Here is a 15957-nt window from a genome sequence, read left to right as displayed (position 1 = left end):
AACCAAACTAATGTTCAAATGAGAAGGTGTAGGATAGAAGAAAAACAAAAGTCCCCCTGCGTTTTGAATCCACAAATTCCCATCTCGGTGCTGCTACACCCGCCAAATGACTTTTAGCAAGTCGCCCCTCTGGGCCTCAGTTTCCTTATGTGCAAATCAGAGACATGGGGCCACATGCCTTTCTTTGGGTGCCTCTTAGCTTGGAGAGTCCCTAAGTCCAGGGAAAGCTGAAGCAGGACACGTACTCGCGACTCTTCCAGGTTTAAACTGTGAACGAGGAAGACGCACACCCCTCGCCCCTAGTTTACCGCTACGCTCGACGCCCGCCATCAGTTTCCCACCAATTTTCTGGGCACCTACGTGTCTGAGGAGCTAGAGTTGCCCGATAAAAGCTACTCCGTCCCACCCTGCCCAGGTGAGTTTGAATTTCAGATAACTACAAACGATCTTAGTGTAAGTACGTCCCCCGCAGTTTGGGGGGACATAGGGACACTAAAATAGTTGTTCGCCATTGATCTGAAATTCTACATTAACTAGAAACCCTGCGTTTTTCTTTGATCGATCTGGCAACCCCACTGGACCTAGCTTATGCTTTCATTCTGCTGTGTTGCAAACTGGTGGGAGGCCAGGCCAAATACGAAGAGGGCTGTCACCTCTTAGCCTGGAGGGACAGAGTGCTGCCTGTTTGCTCTGAAGGAATGTCTGAGAAGAGGTGTCCAGGCAGCAGTCTGCTGGAGCTGGCCCATGGCAGCTCCAGAGGGGGACTGTTAGAATGCCAGAGGTTTTGCTAGTGGCCCCGGGTGGGGGTTTTTACACCACAGAAATTGGCAAATGCTATCAATCGGAACTTGCCCCCTTCGCGGAGGGGACAGCTGGTCTACCAGCCCACCGCTACCTTCTCATGACACCCAGCTAGGTTTCTAAGCTCCGCGGAGGGAAATGTCCAAACGCAGAGCCTTCAGGCCCTCTCCGGCGACCGCTAGAAGTGGTGAATGGCTCTCTGGGCGGGCAATAAAAAGTCAGACCTTTCACCTCTGGGATGACAGTTCACATGACTAACCTTTCGTGGCTTCGGTGAGTTGAGGCCTCTCAGAGCAGATCCCAGAAATAAGAATCCAGACTGCAACTGGGGTGAACTTAGCCGCCTTGGTTTCTTGGCCAAGACCACCCCCAGAGGGCAAAAATAAGCAAAGCAAAAATGGGTGTGGGGAGGGAGAAGGGAAGAGAACTATCGATCTCAGCCCTACCAACTGCCTATCGAGCACTGAGAGAACTATGCGGATGTCATACCTGTGGTCTCCCCGGCCTGGCCCAAAGTGTGAGGATTAAATGAGTCAATACACGCAGAGGGGTGAGAGCCGGTGCGTGGCCACCCTCGTCCTCGTTCCTACCTCTGCATTGCCCACGCCAGCCGCAATGGAGCCGAACCTTCCCGTGGAGGTTAAAGACCTGGAGAGTGGGATTAAGCAAGAGAGGACTGGCTCATGTGCTCCCATCCCTCCACCCAACACACACCTGGGTGACGTTTGGCTGAAACGCACTTTGAGAGCCCTTCTGAAGGATTAAAGTCCCGGAAGGCAGCCTGTGCGGGTGCCAAGGGTGGGACAAAGATCTCCACTAGCTTGACCCTGGGATAGGGTAGGGAGGTCATGAGGAGCAGGGCACAGACCTCCTCACCCCAGACATGTCCATGGGTTATAGGAAGCTTGGAGTCCCACAGCTTGCAGCCAGCTATGCAGCCTGAGCTTTCGAGTCCTGATTTCATAAATTCTGTCCGATTAATACTTTCAAATCAACGGTTCGTCAAACTGCTTCTTGGCCTACAAAACATAGTCTCTGTTGGATCATTGGCTAAAGGCCACACTAGAGCTGCCTTTAGACTCTGCAAAGATGTCCCACCCTGATTTGGTCTATCTTGGGGAAGCGAGCTGGTGTTTCGTTCATGCGCAAGAGGAATGAAAACCGGGGACCTGCTGAGGGGCTTAAAAGGATCTAATGGGGGGAGGTGCGCCTGGGTGGCTCAGTCAGTTGAGCCTCCGACTCTTGGTTTCAGCTCAGGTCATGATCTCGCGGTTCGTGAGTTCGAGCCCCGCATCAGGCTCCGCGCTGTCAGCGGATGGGATTCAGCTTGGGATTCTCTCTCTCCCTCTTTTTCTGTCCCTCCCTTGCTCGTGCTCTCTCTCTCTCTCAAAATAAACAAACTTAAAAAAAAAAAGTATCTAACAGGAGGAGGACGTGCCTGAGGTAGAACCAGAATCCTGTGCTGTGGTTAAGCCCCTGGCAAAATCACACAGGGATGTTAGGCTCCTGGGGAAACAATTTTTCCCCACAAATGCCTCTGGTCTTCAGATCTCAGGACAACGTGTCCAACGACCCTGCTGACTTCATCGAAGCGAGAAAGCTTTTACTCGGGTTGATGTGCCCAGAGTGAAGAGGACAGCACCGCTGGACGGCGGGGAGTCGGCCTCTGTCCCCGGGGCGCGGCACCGGCCCTCAGGCCCCTCATCTGTGGGGGCGTCAAGATCTGTGGTTTTCCGGCCACATGCCAGGCGTCCACAGGGAGCCAGGGAAGCTGGCAGCAGCTTGGAGGAGCAGTCTGCCCATACCTGGCCCACCAGTGGGCTTCAGGACGAGACACTGTCACAGGAAGGGCTGTTCTGCTGAGCCCGGGGTTCAAGGTCACGGAAGCTCTTTCGGTTCAAACTGTCTCTGACTCTGAGATTTGCTCCTTGGAAGACGCCTTCCTCCTTTCTGATCTCTCTCCCTCCCTACCCCTGCCCCCCCCCCCCACATATGTTTCTGTCTGGCACCAAAGTTTCCACACCTCTGATCACAGCTGCAAAGGGAGAGAGGCCGCGAGCGTACTTCATGCAAGAAAACACTGTTTTGTTCAGAATGGGGGAGGATGGCAGAATGAAGGGACCCTGGAAGCTCTGCGGGAGCAACCAGGAAAGGGGATGAGGTCTCTTGAGGAGATTGTTTATCTTTGCGGGGGGGGGGGGGGGGGAGGGCGTGGCAGGAAGGGCAGAGAGAGAATCCCAAGCAGGCTCCGTGCTCAGTGTGGAGCCTGACACGGGGCTCGAACTCACTACCGTGAGATCACCACCTGAGCTGAAATCAAGAGTTGGATGTTGGGGCGCCTGGGTGGCTCAGTCGGTTAAGTGGCCGGCTTCAGCTCAGGTCATGATCTCGCAGTCTGTGGGTTCGAGTCCCACGTCGGGCTCTGTGCTGACAGCTCAGAGCCTGGAGGCTGCTTCAGATTCTGTCTCTGACTCTCTCTCTCTCTCTCTCTCTGCCCCTGCCCCGCTTCCACTCTGTTTCTGTCTCTCAAAAAATAAACGTTAAAAAAATTAAAAGAAAAAATAAGAAAACTACTGTGGACCAGGGCTTGTGCTAAGGTGCAAGGAAGGACACAGCACGATCTCTTAGCAGTTCACACACTCTAGGAATGGGATGGAGGGGCCGCAGCAAAACAGTGCAAAATGGACAGGGTGTGTTCCGTGACTCAGCAAGGGATGCATAGACTGGAGTTGGGCTCATTCATTCCATGCACTTTTGAGGGGTGTTGGGGTCAGGAAAGGACAGCGATGACCCCAGGAGTTTCCGGACAGGTGAAGGTGAGACGGGCACACCCCCTACCATCAGGTGAAGCAGAAGGTGGACAGGGGCACAAGAGTGGCCGTCCAGAGCTCAGAGGAGGGTGTCCCTGCTTCCATCCCGGGGTGACATGGGAAGCAGCGTCTGGGAACCAGGAGCTGCCACCTGCATGCATCCTTGCCCCGCCTGACCCTGGCCGTGCAAGTTACTCACCCCTCTTTGTGTCTCAGGGTCATTATCTGAAAAGCAGAGATAACGATGAGACTCAGCTCACAGGGTGATTATGGGAACTAAACGGGCAAATAAATGCAAAAGTCTTCGAGGGGTGCCTGCCGTGCGGTCAGTGCCAGCCAAGTGTCTGTTATATCCGGGAACATATACTGCAGACCCCGTGGGGAGGCGTGCCGCTGACCCTACTGTGGTTCAGACGTGCAGCCGAGTGCGCACTTGGGGTAATTATCCCCTTGGACACGGTGGCCCCTGCGAACTGAACTTCCTTTCGTTTAAATATCCCTGACATGTGGGGCGCCTGGGTGGCTCAGCCGGTTGAGCATCTGACTCTTGATTTCGGCTCAGGTCATGATCCCGGGGTTGTGGGATCGAGCCCTGTGTGGGGCTCTGCACTGAGTGTGGAGCCTGGTTGACCTTCTCTTTCTCTCCCTTTGCCCCTCTCCCCAGGTTGCTCGCTCACTCTCTTTCTAACTGAATGAATGAATGAATGAATGAATAAATAAATAAATAACTCGACATGTAAAACATCCCTGATCCAGTGCCTCATCAAGTTAATCAATGAAATGATATTAGCTTTCTACAATTTCACACAAACTAAATACAGGCCTGCTTACCAACTGGGACGGTGGATTGACTGTCAGGCTCTCTATCAAATTAACATGTATGTTTAAATTGAGCCCTTCTAGAGGATACAGTATATACATGCTACTGACATTCATTGATTTGAGCCTGGAAGGGATAAGCTGGCTTTAGAATCATGGGCCTAGCAATTATAGCGTCCTTGCTTTTTTTTTTTTTTTTAAATTTTTTAACGTTTATTTATTTTTGACAGAGAGAGAGCATGAGTGGGGGAGGGGCAGAGAGAGAGGGAGACACAGAATGCGAAGCAGGCTCCAGGCTCTGAGCCGTCGGCACAGAGCCCAACGCGGGGCTCGAACTCACGGACTGCGAGATCGTGACCTGAGCCGAAGTCGGACGCTCCACCGACTGAGCCACCCAGGCGCCCCACCTCCTTGCTTTTAAGATGATGCAAAGATATTATTAGTGTTACACAGCCTGGAAGGCAGTGACCACCGTCCAGAGGGAAATAGAGACAGAAACAGGGAGGTGGAGGAAGAAAATGTCCATCAGCCTCCCGGGCTACGTTCTGCCCCAGGTTAGGCATGTCTCTTCATGCACACGGAGTCACCAGCACATTTGTAAATAATTGTAAAAATGTGCAGGGAAGCAGACTTCATTTCTAGCAGCCTAAATTGCAGTCCCGACACCAAGCCCCGTGAAGGATTGATTACAGGGCATATGAGCTGGGCAGTGTTTCCCCACAAAGTTAGACGGACAAGGTGAGTGCACATTTCACAAGGCACTGATTCTCTGTGTCAAAGATGGGCTAAATGGGTCACAGAACTAATGTGAGGATACAACCAAGTTATGAGATCAGGCTCAGGGTATGGATGACTCATGTCCTAAGAAGGGTGGTGAACATCAGAGTTTTAAAATCTGTTTTTAATTTGTATTGCCTCACGAAATTATTGGGTGATGTTACACAAGATCTTTCACTTCTCAGTGTCCATTTCCCTCAAGAGAAATGAGAATAATGAGCATAGAACAAGAAAATTTTTTTTCCAGTTTTTATAGCTTGAAGAAGCTAAAAGATTATATAGTCCAAATTGTTTGTGTTTCAGATGAGGAAACCGAAGCCCAGAGAAGTCAAGTGACTTGTCTAAAGGCACACAGCCTCTTAACAGGGCAGAACACAGGGAACCTGATTTACGGATCCCGTCCGTGCTCTTGCCACAGAATTGCGTACTTTTTTACAGAAGGCTTTCAAATACCTAGATGAAAGTTCCCACGTTGTCAAACCAACGTGACTACATCTGAAAAGTATGAATCAAATTTCTGAGCGATTTCTTTCCGTATCTGATGCTGCTTACAGCTTTGGCTGGTTGCCCCCCTTGGTTCCTTGAGCAGAAACGTTTCTGAAAAGCAGTGGTTGGAATGCTAACTCGAAATGCCGGCCTCTTCAGTTTCGGGAAGCGAGTCTGGAGAACCGGATCACATAGAAGGGCGCCTACACTCATTGCCTGACATCCTTCCCTACCTTGTGCCGCGGCTGTTCTGGCGAAGGCCTTTTCAGAAACATACCTGCTGACTTTCATAAATCAAATGCATGGCTCTGGAGGCCGCAAGAGGTGTGGTAGTGTGTGGAAACAACATGAGGCTTTGGAGTGAGCTAGACCTGGGTTTGAGGTCTAATTCTTTCCAGGTTGATTCAGCAAATATTTATGTAGGGCCTCTTATGTGCCGAGCCCTGTGCTGAATGACCTTGGGTGGGTCATTTAACTCCCCTAAGCCTCGATTTCCTCTCCTGTTAAATTAAGACAATGAACCCTTCCTTTTAGCATTGTTCTGAGGATTAGGGACATGGTCTAAAAATGATTTCACACCTAGAAGGGACCAGTAAAATGGTGGCTGCTACTATTTTTATTGGAGGCTGGACTGCAAGTATTCTAGAGATGGGCAACATATTATTACTGTCTTGACAAACAGGACCCCAAACAGAAGGTACAGAGACCGGTGGACAGTTAAAACACAGACACAGAAACTAGAGGGAGAAGAGAGAAAAGTCCTGAGCAAATATCTTCTTTATCATCTCTGAGGTAAACCTTCAAGTAATTAAAAATGTGCGTGTGTGTGTGTGTGTGCACGCACATGCGAGCCTATACACACACCCTATATTCTTTATTATTTGCTTTCTTAGAATCCTAAAATGTTAGAAGTGAAAGGAATTTAAACGTCCTCTCATTCAGCGTTCTTGTTTACAAAGGAGGAACAGGCTGAGGGGCAAAGGGGCCTGATGAGGCCCCCCACGTGGCCAAAGGTAACTGAGATGTTGACTCCTTCAAAAGAATGTTATTCTACAGATCTTGGTTAAATGAGTAAAGGAATGAAGATTTTAAAGACTAAGGATGTCTGTGAGGTGCTTCGGCCCCCTGCTGGTGAGAGAGGAGACCGTCAGACCCTTGAACCTTTAGCTAATGCAATCCCAAGCTACTTGAGGACCCACGAGGAGCCCGGGGAGCCATGCAGAATCTTCCAGATGGAGGAAAAGAGACACAAATATGTGGAGAAACGGGGCGGGAGGGGATACAGCAACAGAAACAACACACTGTTAAAGGAAGTTTGAAAAAAGGGGGGGGCCTTTATCACAAAGGTGGTTTTAAGTTTATTCGACCCTTTTATTTCTCCTTTTATGTTATTTGAAGAAAGGTTTGTTATTTCCTCTCCTGTCACAAAGAGTGAACGGGACCAGAGGGAGAGAAAAGGATTTTTACCTTTTACTTCATATACCTGGGATTCTTGAATTTTATACTTTTATAATAAATTTTAAAATACATTTCTTCTTGGGAACGCAAGCTGGTGCAGCCACTCTGGAACAGACTATGGAGGTTCCTCAAAAAACTAAAAATAGAACTACCCTACGACCCAGCAATTGCACTACTAGGCATTTATCCACGGGATACGGGTGTGCTGTTTCAAAGGGACACATGCACCCCCATGTTTATAGCCGCACTATCAACAATAGCCAAAGTATGGAAAGAGCCCAAATGTCCATCGATGGATGAATGGATAAAGAAGATGTGGGATATATAGACAATGGAGTATTATTCGGCAACAAAAAAGAATGAAATCTTGCCATTTGCAACTACATGGATGGAACTGGAGGGTATTATGCTAAGTGAAATTAGTCAGAGAAAGACAAAAATCATAGGACTTCACTCATATGAGGGCTTTAAGAGCCAAAACAGATGAACATAAGGGAAGGGAAACAAAAATAATGTAAAAACAGGGAGGGGGACAAAACAGAAGAGACTTTTAAATATAGAGAACAAACAGAGGGTTGCTGGAGGGGTTGTGGGAGGGGGGATGGGCTAAATGGCTAAGGGGCACTAAGGAATCTACTCCTGAAATCACTGTTGCACTATGTGCTAACTAATTTGGATGTAAATAAAAATAAATAAATAAATAAAACAAGTTAAAAAAAATAAATAATGAAAATAAAATAAAATACATTTCTTCTTTAAAAAAATGTTTGGGGTACAATATGGCACCATGAGTCCAGACGCCATCGTTCTCTCTGAAGCTAATAACTTCCCAACTCGTTCTTAACCTTCTGGCACACTGGGAGATAGGCTATTGGCTCCTTGGGTGACACTGCCCTCTATTGGTCATAGGGACAACTGCACCAGCCTGGCTCACACACACCCGTCCTGAGGCTCAAACCCAGATTAAATGCAGAGTTTCTAAGACGATGTTATTACCTTTTTATAATAAAATCTTTTGGCTTGACTGTTGAATCCCTTTTTTTCTGATTCTGGAATTGTTGAAGTCTGGTTCTTAAAAGGAATGGAGGAGGATTGTGCTGGATGTGCAGCAGTAAAACCTGAACAACAAAAGCGAAGTAAAAATTAGCACGAAGAATTGACAAAGGCAGAAAACGAAGAGCATTTCAAAGTGTTATTTTATTTTCAATATTTTCACTTTTATTTTTTTAGAGAGCTACAGAGAGAGAGCATGCGAGCAAGGGACGGGGACAGAGGGAGGGAGAGGGTCTCAAGCGGGCTCCATGCTCAGCAAGGAGCCTGACGCTGGGCTCGATCCCATGACCCTGGGATCATGCATGACCTGAGCCTAAATCAAGAATGGGATGCTCAACTGACTGAGCCACCCAGGTGCCCCGAGATTTTATTTTCTTTCTTTATTTTTTAAATGTTTATTTTTGAGAGAGAGCACAAGCAGGGGAGGGACGGGCGGGGTGTGGGGGGACAGAGGATGTGAAGTAGGCTCTGTGCCTACCAGCAGCAAGCCTGGTGCGGGGCTCGAACTCACGAACCGTGAGATCATGACCTGAGCTGAAGTTGGAGGCTCAACCCTCTGAGCCGTCCCGGTGCCCAACACCGCCCCCCCCACCCCAAGATTTTATTTTTAGGTAATCTCCACCCTCAATGTGGGGCTCAGGCTCACAACCCTGAGATCAACAGTCTCATCCTCCACCAACTGAGCCAGCCAGGCACTCCTTAAAGTTTTGTTTTATTTTATTTTTTAATTTTTTTTAACATTTATTTTTGAGACAGAGAGAGACAGAGCATGAACAGGGGAGGGTCAGAGAGAGAGGGAGACACAGAATCTGAAACAGGCTCCAGGCTCTGAGCGGTCAGCACAGAGCCCGACGTGGGGCTCGAACCCATGGACCGCGAGATCATGACCTGAGCCAAAGTCGGACGCTTAACCGACTGAGCCACCCAGGCGCCCCCTTAAAGTTTTATTTTAAATGGAATAGGAGAGAAACTTGCCTTTTGATAGGAGGTAAACATGAAACTTTTTTTTTTTTTTTTTAATATTCTCTTTACTTTTTTTCCCTCTTGGTAATCTGGCATTTCCCCACCCCGGGGCAACTAAACTAGTGAGATTTGGTCACATTGCTGAAGCATCATTTATAGAAAATCACCTTAAAATTGTGGATGCCCGGGTTGTGACATACAAATGATACACAAATTCCCCGCTCTCCTCCGCCCGGCCCCACATGTGGGAGAATGTCTCACATGAGAGACAACTGTTAAGGCTCCACGAGGGGCATCTCTCTGCACGGCAGACCAATTCCAAACTCCAACCTGTGAGGGTGATAGCATCTGACTCCGTTTTCGATGTGGGGCTGACTGCTCACAGCTTGTAAGCCTCAGCCCCCGGCTTCCCCTTCTGAGCCACATTGGGTAAACTGAGGAGAAGGCCTGGAGGCTCTCCCCTTTGGTGCCGGCCAGAAGTTCAAACCATACCAACCCTTGCCCTCACTCCAGCCCTACCAACTAACCACAACAAAACCCCAAACGTGTCTCTCTCCTCTGGTTCTCTCGAGCCGTTTTGGGGCCAGATTAGGAAGCCGACCCTGCTCTCCCCAGAAAACCTCACGATGTGAGGAATACCCCTCTTCATGTCCCCTTGGTGTGGCATCACCAATCTTGACTTTCAAGCCAAATTTTGGATGGGGGTCCACCCTGACTCTGCAGGATGCGCGCAACATATCTCAACATCCGAGTCCGAACCCTCGTAGAGGAAATGTGTGCCAAAGTCGGAAAAAGCCAGGAGACGAAGGGAGGAGGGATGCGTTAAGAGTGGGGGGTGCGGTTGCACAGGAGCTGGCTTTAAGGCCCGTTTCTTAGTCTCCAAATTTTTGAAAACACAAAACTGCCTTTCAGACTCAGACACCCAATGCCAACAGGGACCCCTCAGGAGGTGCTGTGACAGATGAGGAAACTGAGGCTTAGACAGATGAAGTCACTCGCCCTTAAGTGAAACACCCGGCTGGGGTTTGAACACAGTTGGTCTAATGAGCCGAGGCTCTTAAGGTCCAAGCTGCACCTCCTCGTTCTGAGTCTGGCCCATAGTCAGCTCCCCACACACCAGTGGGTGGAATAATGGGGGGCGATCTAGCCCAATGTGCTCGGCTTGAGGGTGAAGCAAATAAAAGAAGCAGAAGAAATGTCTGGTTAGAAAACATTTGAGAGAGAAATCTACGATGTATTTATGATTTTCTTCCCTTCTCTCCCCACCCCCATTTAGCAGGTGGATGGCTATGTAATTTTCTTTTAGCGAACTAGACAGCAAATCAGAAAACAGCAGACGCAAGGCTTCCTAGCTTTTGTTTCTAAAAGTCCATGGAGCGATTTAAAGAGTTTGCAGAGAAGGCAGCAAAGAAAGGGGGATTCTTTTCTTTCTTTCTTTTCTTTCTTTCTTTCTTTCTTTCTTTCTTTCTTTCTTTCTTTCTTTCAGGCAAAAGGAAGGACATTTCCCCCAGGGGAAGGAAAAAACCTTCCTGACTAAAAAAAAAGATCACTTTCAGGGCGCCCGGGTGGCTCAGTCGGTTAACTGTTGACTGGATTTCGGCTCAGGTCATGGTCTCACGGTTCATGGGATCAAGCCCCACAGCGGGCTCTGTGCTGACAAGCATGGAGCCTGCTTGGGATTCTCTCTCCCTCTCTCCGCCCCTCCCCACACCCTCAAAATAAGTAAACAAACGTTAAAAAATAAAATTAAAAGATCACTTTCACTTCTGGCTGTGGTAGAACCTCCTGCATGAAAACAACCCTCTTGAGAAGAACCAGAAAAATAAGATTTTTATTTTTTTTATTTTTATTTATTTATTTTGGAGAGAGAGAGAGAGAGAGAGAGAGAGAGAGGGAGGAAGAACAAATGGGGGAAGGGCAGAGAGAAAGAGGGGACAGAGGATTTGAAGCAGGTTCCGCGGGGACAGCACAGAGCCTGAGGTGGGACTCGAACCCACAAACCGCGAAATCATGATTTGAGCCAAAGGCAGCTGCTTAACTGACTGAGCCATCCAGGTGCCCCGAAAAATAAAGTTTTTTAAAAAAACACCCTGGATAATTTGACCTTCCATTTCCAACCAAAATGGGGCTGGCTTTGCCCTCTGAGCTAGGGAAACAAAAGTTAAACATGGACAAAATATATCAAACGATGGTTTTCAAGACACCGGACACGAAGCAACAAAGGATGGGGCTGCCCCGAGAAATGGGAAGCAAATGAGAGAGCAGTGGGATTGCCCCTAGCTTACTGCCTGGAGAACTTTCCAGGCCACAGCACAGGATGGAGGAATCCAGGGAGAGCCTGGCTGCCTTCTTGAGTTGAGGAAATGAATCCGAAAGCCCAGAAAGACCAGGTGGCTAGAGCTGACAGAGCAGAGAATCCAAGAAGAGAGCTCCCCAGATAAAGAACTCTGGAGCCCAGCACTGGGTTTCCCCTCAGGTACCTTTCTAAGTATTGCTCAGGATACACATGCGAGAAAACTACCCAAGGCTGGGGAAAGAATCAGCCGAAAGATGAATACCTGAAGAGCAGTACAGGAATAGCTTACACCAAACCAGGAGACCCTCCTGTTCCCACGCATCAGAGGGAAAAGCTTTATAATACGGAGGACATAGAGTATGCAGAGTTTTGCCTCCAAAATAGAGCAAAATTACCCCTAGGCTTAAGGCCGCTCGGGTCCCAGCTAACACTCAACGGCAAGACTTGAAAAACTCCAACTGTTTCCAAGTAATTTAACTGTATCCCAGAACAAAGCATAAGAATTTACAGGACTGGAAAAGGATTCAGCACCCAACAGGTACCATGAAAAATATATAGTGTTCAGTTAAGAATTAATAGGCATGTAAAGAAAAAAAAATGCAATTCATCATGAGAAGATATACAATCAATCAAAACCAAAATTTAATTTATAAAAACAGGCCGCAGATCAGATTTGGCCAAGGGCCAAAGTTTGCCAACCCTTGCTCTAAAGCAGCCATTAAGAAAACACGGTAAAGAGTTATTCCTTTTTTTTTTAAGATTTTATTTTTATTAAAAAAAATTTTTTTAAATGTTTATTTATTTTTGAGAAAGAGAGAGACAGAGCATGAGCAGGGGAGGAGCAGAGAGAGGGAGACACAGAATCCGAAGCAGGCTCCAGGCTCTGAGCCGTCAGCACAGAGCCCGGTGTGGGGCTCGAACTCACAAACTGCGAGATCATGACCCGAGCCAAAGCCAGAGGCTTAACTGACTGAGCCACCCAGGCGCCCCAAAAGATTTTATTTTTAAAGTAATCTCTACTCCAATTCAGGGCTCAAACTCAAAACCCAGAGGTCAAGAGTCATATGCTCCACCAAATGAGCCAGCCAGGTGCCCCAAGAGTTATTCCTAATAAGCCAACAAAGGAGATAAAATAGAAACAAAAATATACTCAATGCAGAAGATGACAGAAAAAGTAAATAAGGCATAGATACGACAAATACCAAGCAAATCACAAGATGGTAAACTTAAACCCACACACCAATGTTCACATTAAATTTCAATAGTCTAAATAGTCCAATCAAAAGACAGAGCTGCTCGACTTGGATAAGAAAGACCTAACTATATGCTGCCTGCAAGAAATATACTTTAAAGGTAATCCCAGAAATAGGTTAAAAATAAAAGAATGGGAAAAGATACACTATGCTAACATTAAAAACAATGCTAGATATTAGTATCAGACAAAGCAGATTTCAGAGAAAAAATATTCCCTGCAATAAAGAGGGTCATTTCATAACCATATAGAGGTCAATTCCTTAAGAGAACATTACAAGCCTAAATACCAATATATCTGATAACAAGAAACTCAAAATACACGAAGCAAAAGCTCATAGTACTGTAAGAAGAAATAGAATATTCCACAATTACAGTTAGATTTAAAAGTTCCTCCCTCTGTACCCCAATGTTTATGGCAGCACTTTCAACAATAGCCAAATTATGGAAAGAGCCTAAATGTCCATCAACTGATGAGTGGATAAAGAAGTTGTGGTTCATATACACAATGGAGTACTATGTGGCAATGAGAAAGAATGAAATATGGCCCTTTGTAGCAACGTGGATGGAACTGGAGAGTGCTATGCTAAGTGAAATAAGTCATACAGAGAAAGACAGATACCATATGTTTTCACTCTTATGTGGATCCTGAGAAACTTAACAGAAGACCATGGGGGAGGGGAAGGGGGAAAAACAAGTTAGAGAGGCAAACCATAAGAGATTCTTAAAAACTGAGAATAAACTGAAGGTTGATGGGGGGTGGGAGGGAAGGGAAAGTGGGGGATGGGCATTGAGGGCACCTGTTGGGATGAGCACTGGGTGTTGTATGGAAACCAATTTGACAACAAATTTCATATGTAAAAAAAAAAGTTCCTCCCTCACTAATTTAAACAAGTAGATAGAATATCAGTAAAGATATAGAAGACTTGGGGGCGTCTGGCAGGGTCAGTTGGTAGAGCATGGGACTCTTGATCTTGGGGTTGTGAGTTCAAGCTGCATGTCGGATATAGATATTACTTAAAAATAAAATCTTAAATATATATACATATTATATATTGTATTTATATATTATATGTATTTATATATATTATATATAAATATATATTTATATATTATATATTTTATATTATATATTATGTATATTTATATATCATATATAATATTATTATATATTTATATGGATTATATATTTATATAGATTATATACTGATATATAATAACTATATATAAATATATAGTTATATAATATGTTATATAAATAATATATAATCTATATAAATATATATGACGTGAATAATACTATTACCTAACTTGACCTAACTAACATTTAAAGAACACTGCACCTATCAATTCTATATAATCTATCCCAGAAAATTGAAGAAGAAAAGACATTTCCCAATCTATTCTAGGTGGTCAGCATCACCCTAATATCAAAATGAGACAGTGTCATGGTGGGGTGGGAGGGGAACCACTACAGATCAATAATCCTCATAAACCTACACACAGAAATTGTTAGAAAATTTGGGGGCCCCTGGGTGGCTCAGTCGATGAAATGTCTGACTTCAGCTCAGGTCATGATCTCACAACTAGTGAGTTCAAGCTCCGTGTCAGGCCTGGAGCCTGCTTAGGATTCTGTGTCTCCCTCTCTCTGCCCCTCCCCCACTCATGCTCTGTCTCTCTCTCTCTCTCTCTCTCTCTCTCTCTCTGTCAAAAATAAACAAACATTAAAAAAATTTTTTTAAGAAAATTTTTAGTAAATTAAATCCAACAGTGTATAAACAAAGACAATACATCATGACCAAGTGGAGTTTATCTCAGTAATGCAAAGATAGGTTAACATTTGAAAGTCAATGTCATTCACCACACTGACCAACTAAAGAGAAAAACCATATGATCATCTCAGTAGATGCGGAACAGAATCATAGAGTATGTATTCTTTTTTGCCTGTCTTCTTTCATTTAGCATAATTATTTTGAGATTCATCCATGTTGTTGAAACACCAATGGTTCATTGATTTTATTGCTGAGTAGCATTTCATTATATAGAAATGTGACAATTATCAATACCTTGCGGATGGAAATTTGAGGTGCTGACAGTTTGGGAGTACTACACATAAACTCTTCTCTCCATTCCACTACAAGTCCTCATACAAATGAAAGAGTGGGCATACACTGTCATTTCTCTTGGGTAAATACTCAGGAGTGGAATGGCTGGATAAGATGTTTAACTTTCAAAGAAACTGCCAGGGGCACTTGGGTGGCCCAGTTGGTTGAGCCTCTGACCTCGGCTCATGTTATGATCTCACGGTTTGGAAGTTCGAGCCCCATATCCAGCTCGCTGCTGTCAGTCCAGAGCCTCTGTTCCCCCCCCCCCCCGCCCCTCCCCTGCTCACGCTCTCTCTCTCAAAAATAAATAAACATTAAAAATAATAAAAATAAACTGCCGAACTCTTTCCCAAAGTTGTGCTTTTGTAAGTCTCCACTACTAATGTATGAGAGTGACTGTGCCTTCACGTCCTCACCAACAATGGGCAATCTTTTTCATTTCTGCCATCCTGTGGGGTGTGTAGTATCTCACTGTGGTCCTTATTTGCATATTTGTAATGACTAATGATGCTGAGCATCTCTTTAGATGCTATTTGCCATCTGCGTATCTTTTTTTGGTGGTTATCTGTTGAGTACATAGAGAAAGCATTTCATAAAATCTAGCATCCTTTTAGGATAAAAAAAGAAAAACAACCTAGCCAACTAGGCCTAGAAGCAAATTTCCTTAATCGGATAAAAGCTATCTATCACAAAAGCCTATAGTAAACGTGATACTGAAAATGAAATATTAAAAGCTTTCTCCTGAGACAGACAATGAAGCCAGGCGACTGCTGTCATAGTTCTCTTCAACACTGTCCTGAAGGACTCTCATCAGCATAAGAGCCAAGAGAAATAAATAAACATGGATCAGAAAGGAAGAAATAAACATGTCATTATCTACAGATGACTAGATTATATGTGGGAAAATTTGAGAAAAATCTATAGATAACCTATAAGGGGTAATCACTGAATTCAGTAAGGTCACTAGAATCAAGGTCAATATACAAAAGTCAATTTGTTTTATTTCTACACCAGGATACAATTAGAAAATGAAATCAAAATATTACCATTTATAACAGTATAAATATCAAATGCCTAAGGGAAACCAAAGCAAAAATGAACTATTGGGATCTCATCAAAATAAAAAGCTGCACAGCGA

General features: G+C 45.5%; 1 protein-coding gene across 5 annotated transcripts in view; it reads right to left on the bottom strand.

The window, feature by feature from the left end:
- STPG1 (sperm tail PG-rich repeat containing 1) overlaps positions 1-15957 on the bottom strand; it is a 54063-nt gene that overhangs the window by 28693 nt on the left and 9413 nt on the right. For all 5 annotated transcript variants that reach the window (XM_078452200.2, XM_078452199.2, XM_078452201.2 and 2 more), the window contains one exon: positions 8148-8269. In XM_078452200.2, coding sequence (XP_078308326.1) covers positions 8148-8269 — 122 coding nt within the window. The remainder of the gene's footprint in view (positions 1-8147; positions 8270-15957) is intronic.

This window comes from Panthera onca, chromosome C1 (assembly GCF_046562875.1).
Source record: "Panthera onca isolate mPanOnc1 chromosome C1, mPanOnc1 haplotype 2, whole genome shotgun sequence".
In the NCBI taxonomy this organism is placed as follows: domain Eukaryota; kingdom Metazoa; phylum Chordata; class Mammalia; order Carnivora; family Felidae; genus Panthera; species Panthera onca.
The sequence above is the reverse complement of the archived record's forward strand: the minus strand, read 5'-3'. Positions and strand labels throughout refer to the sequence as shown.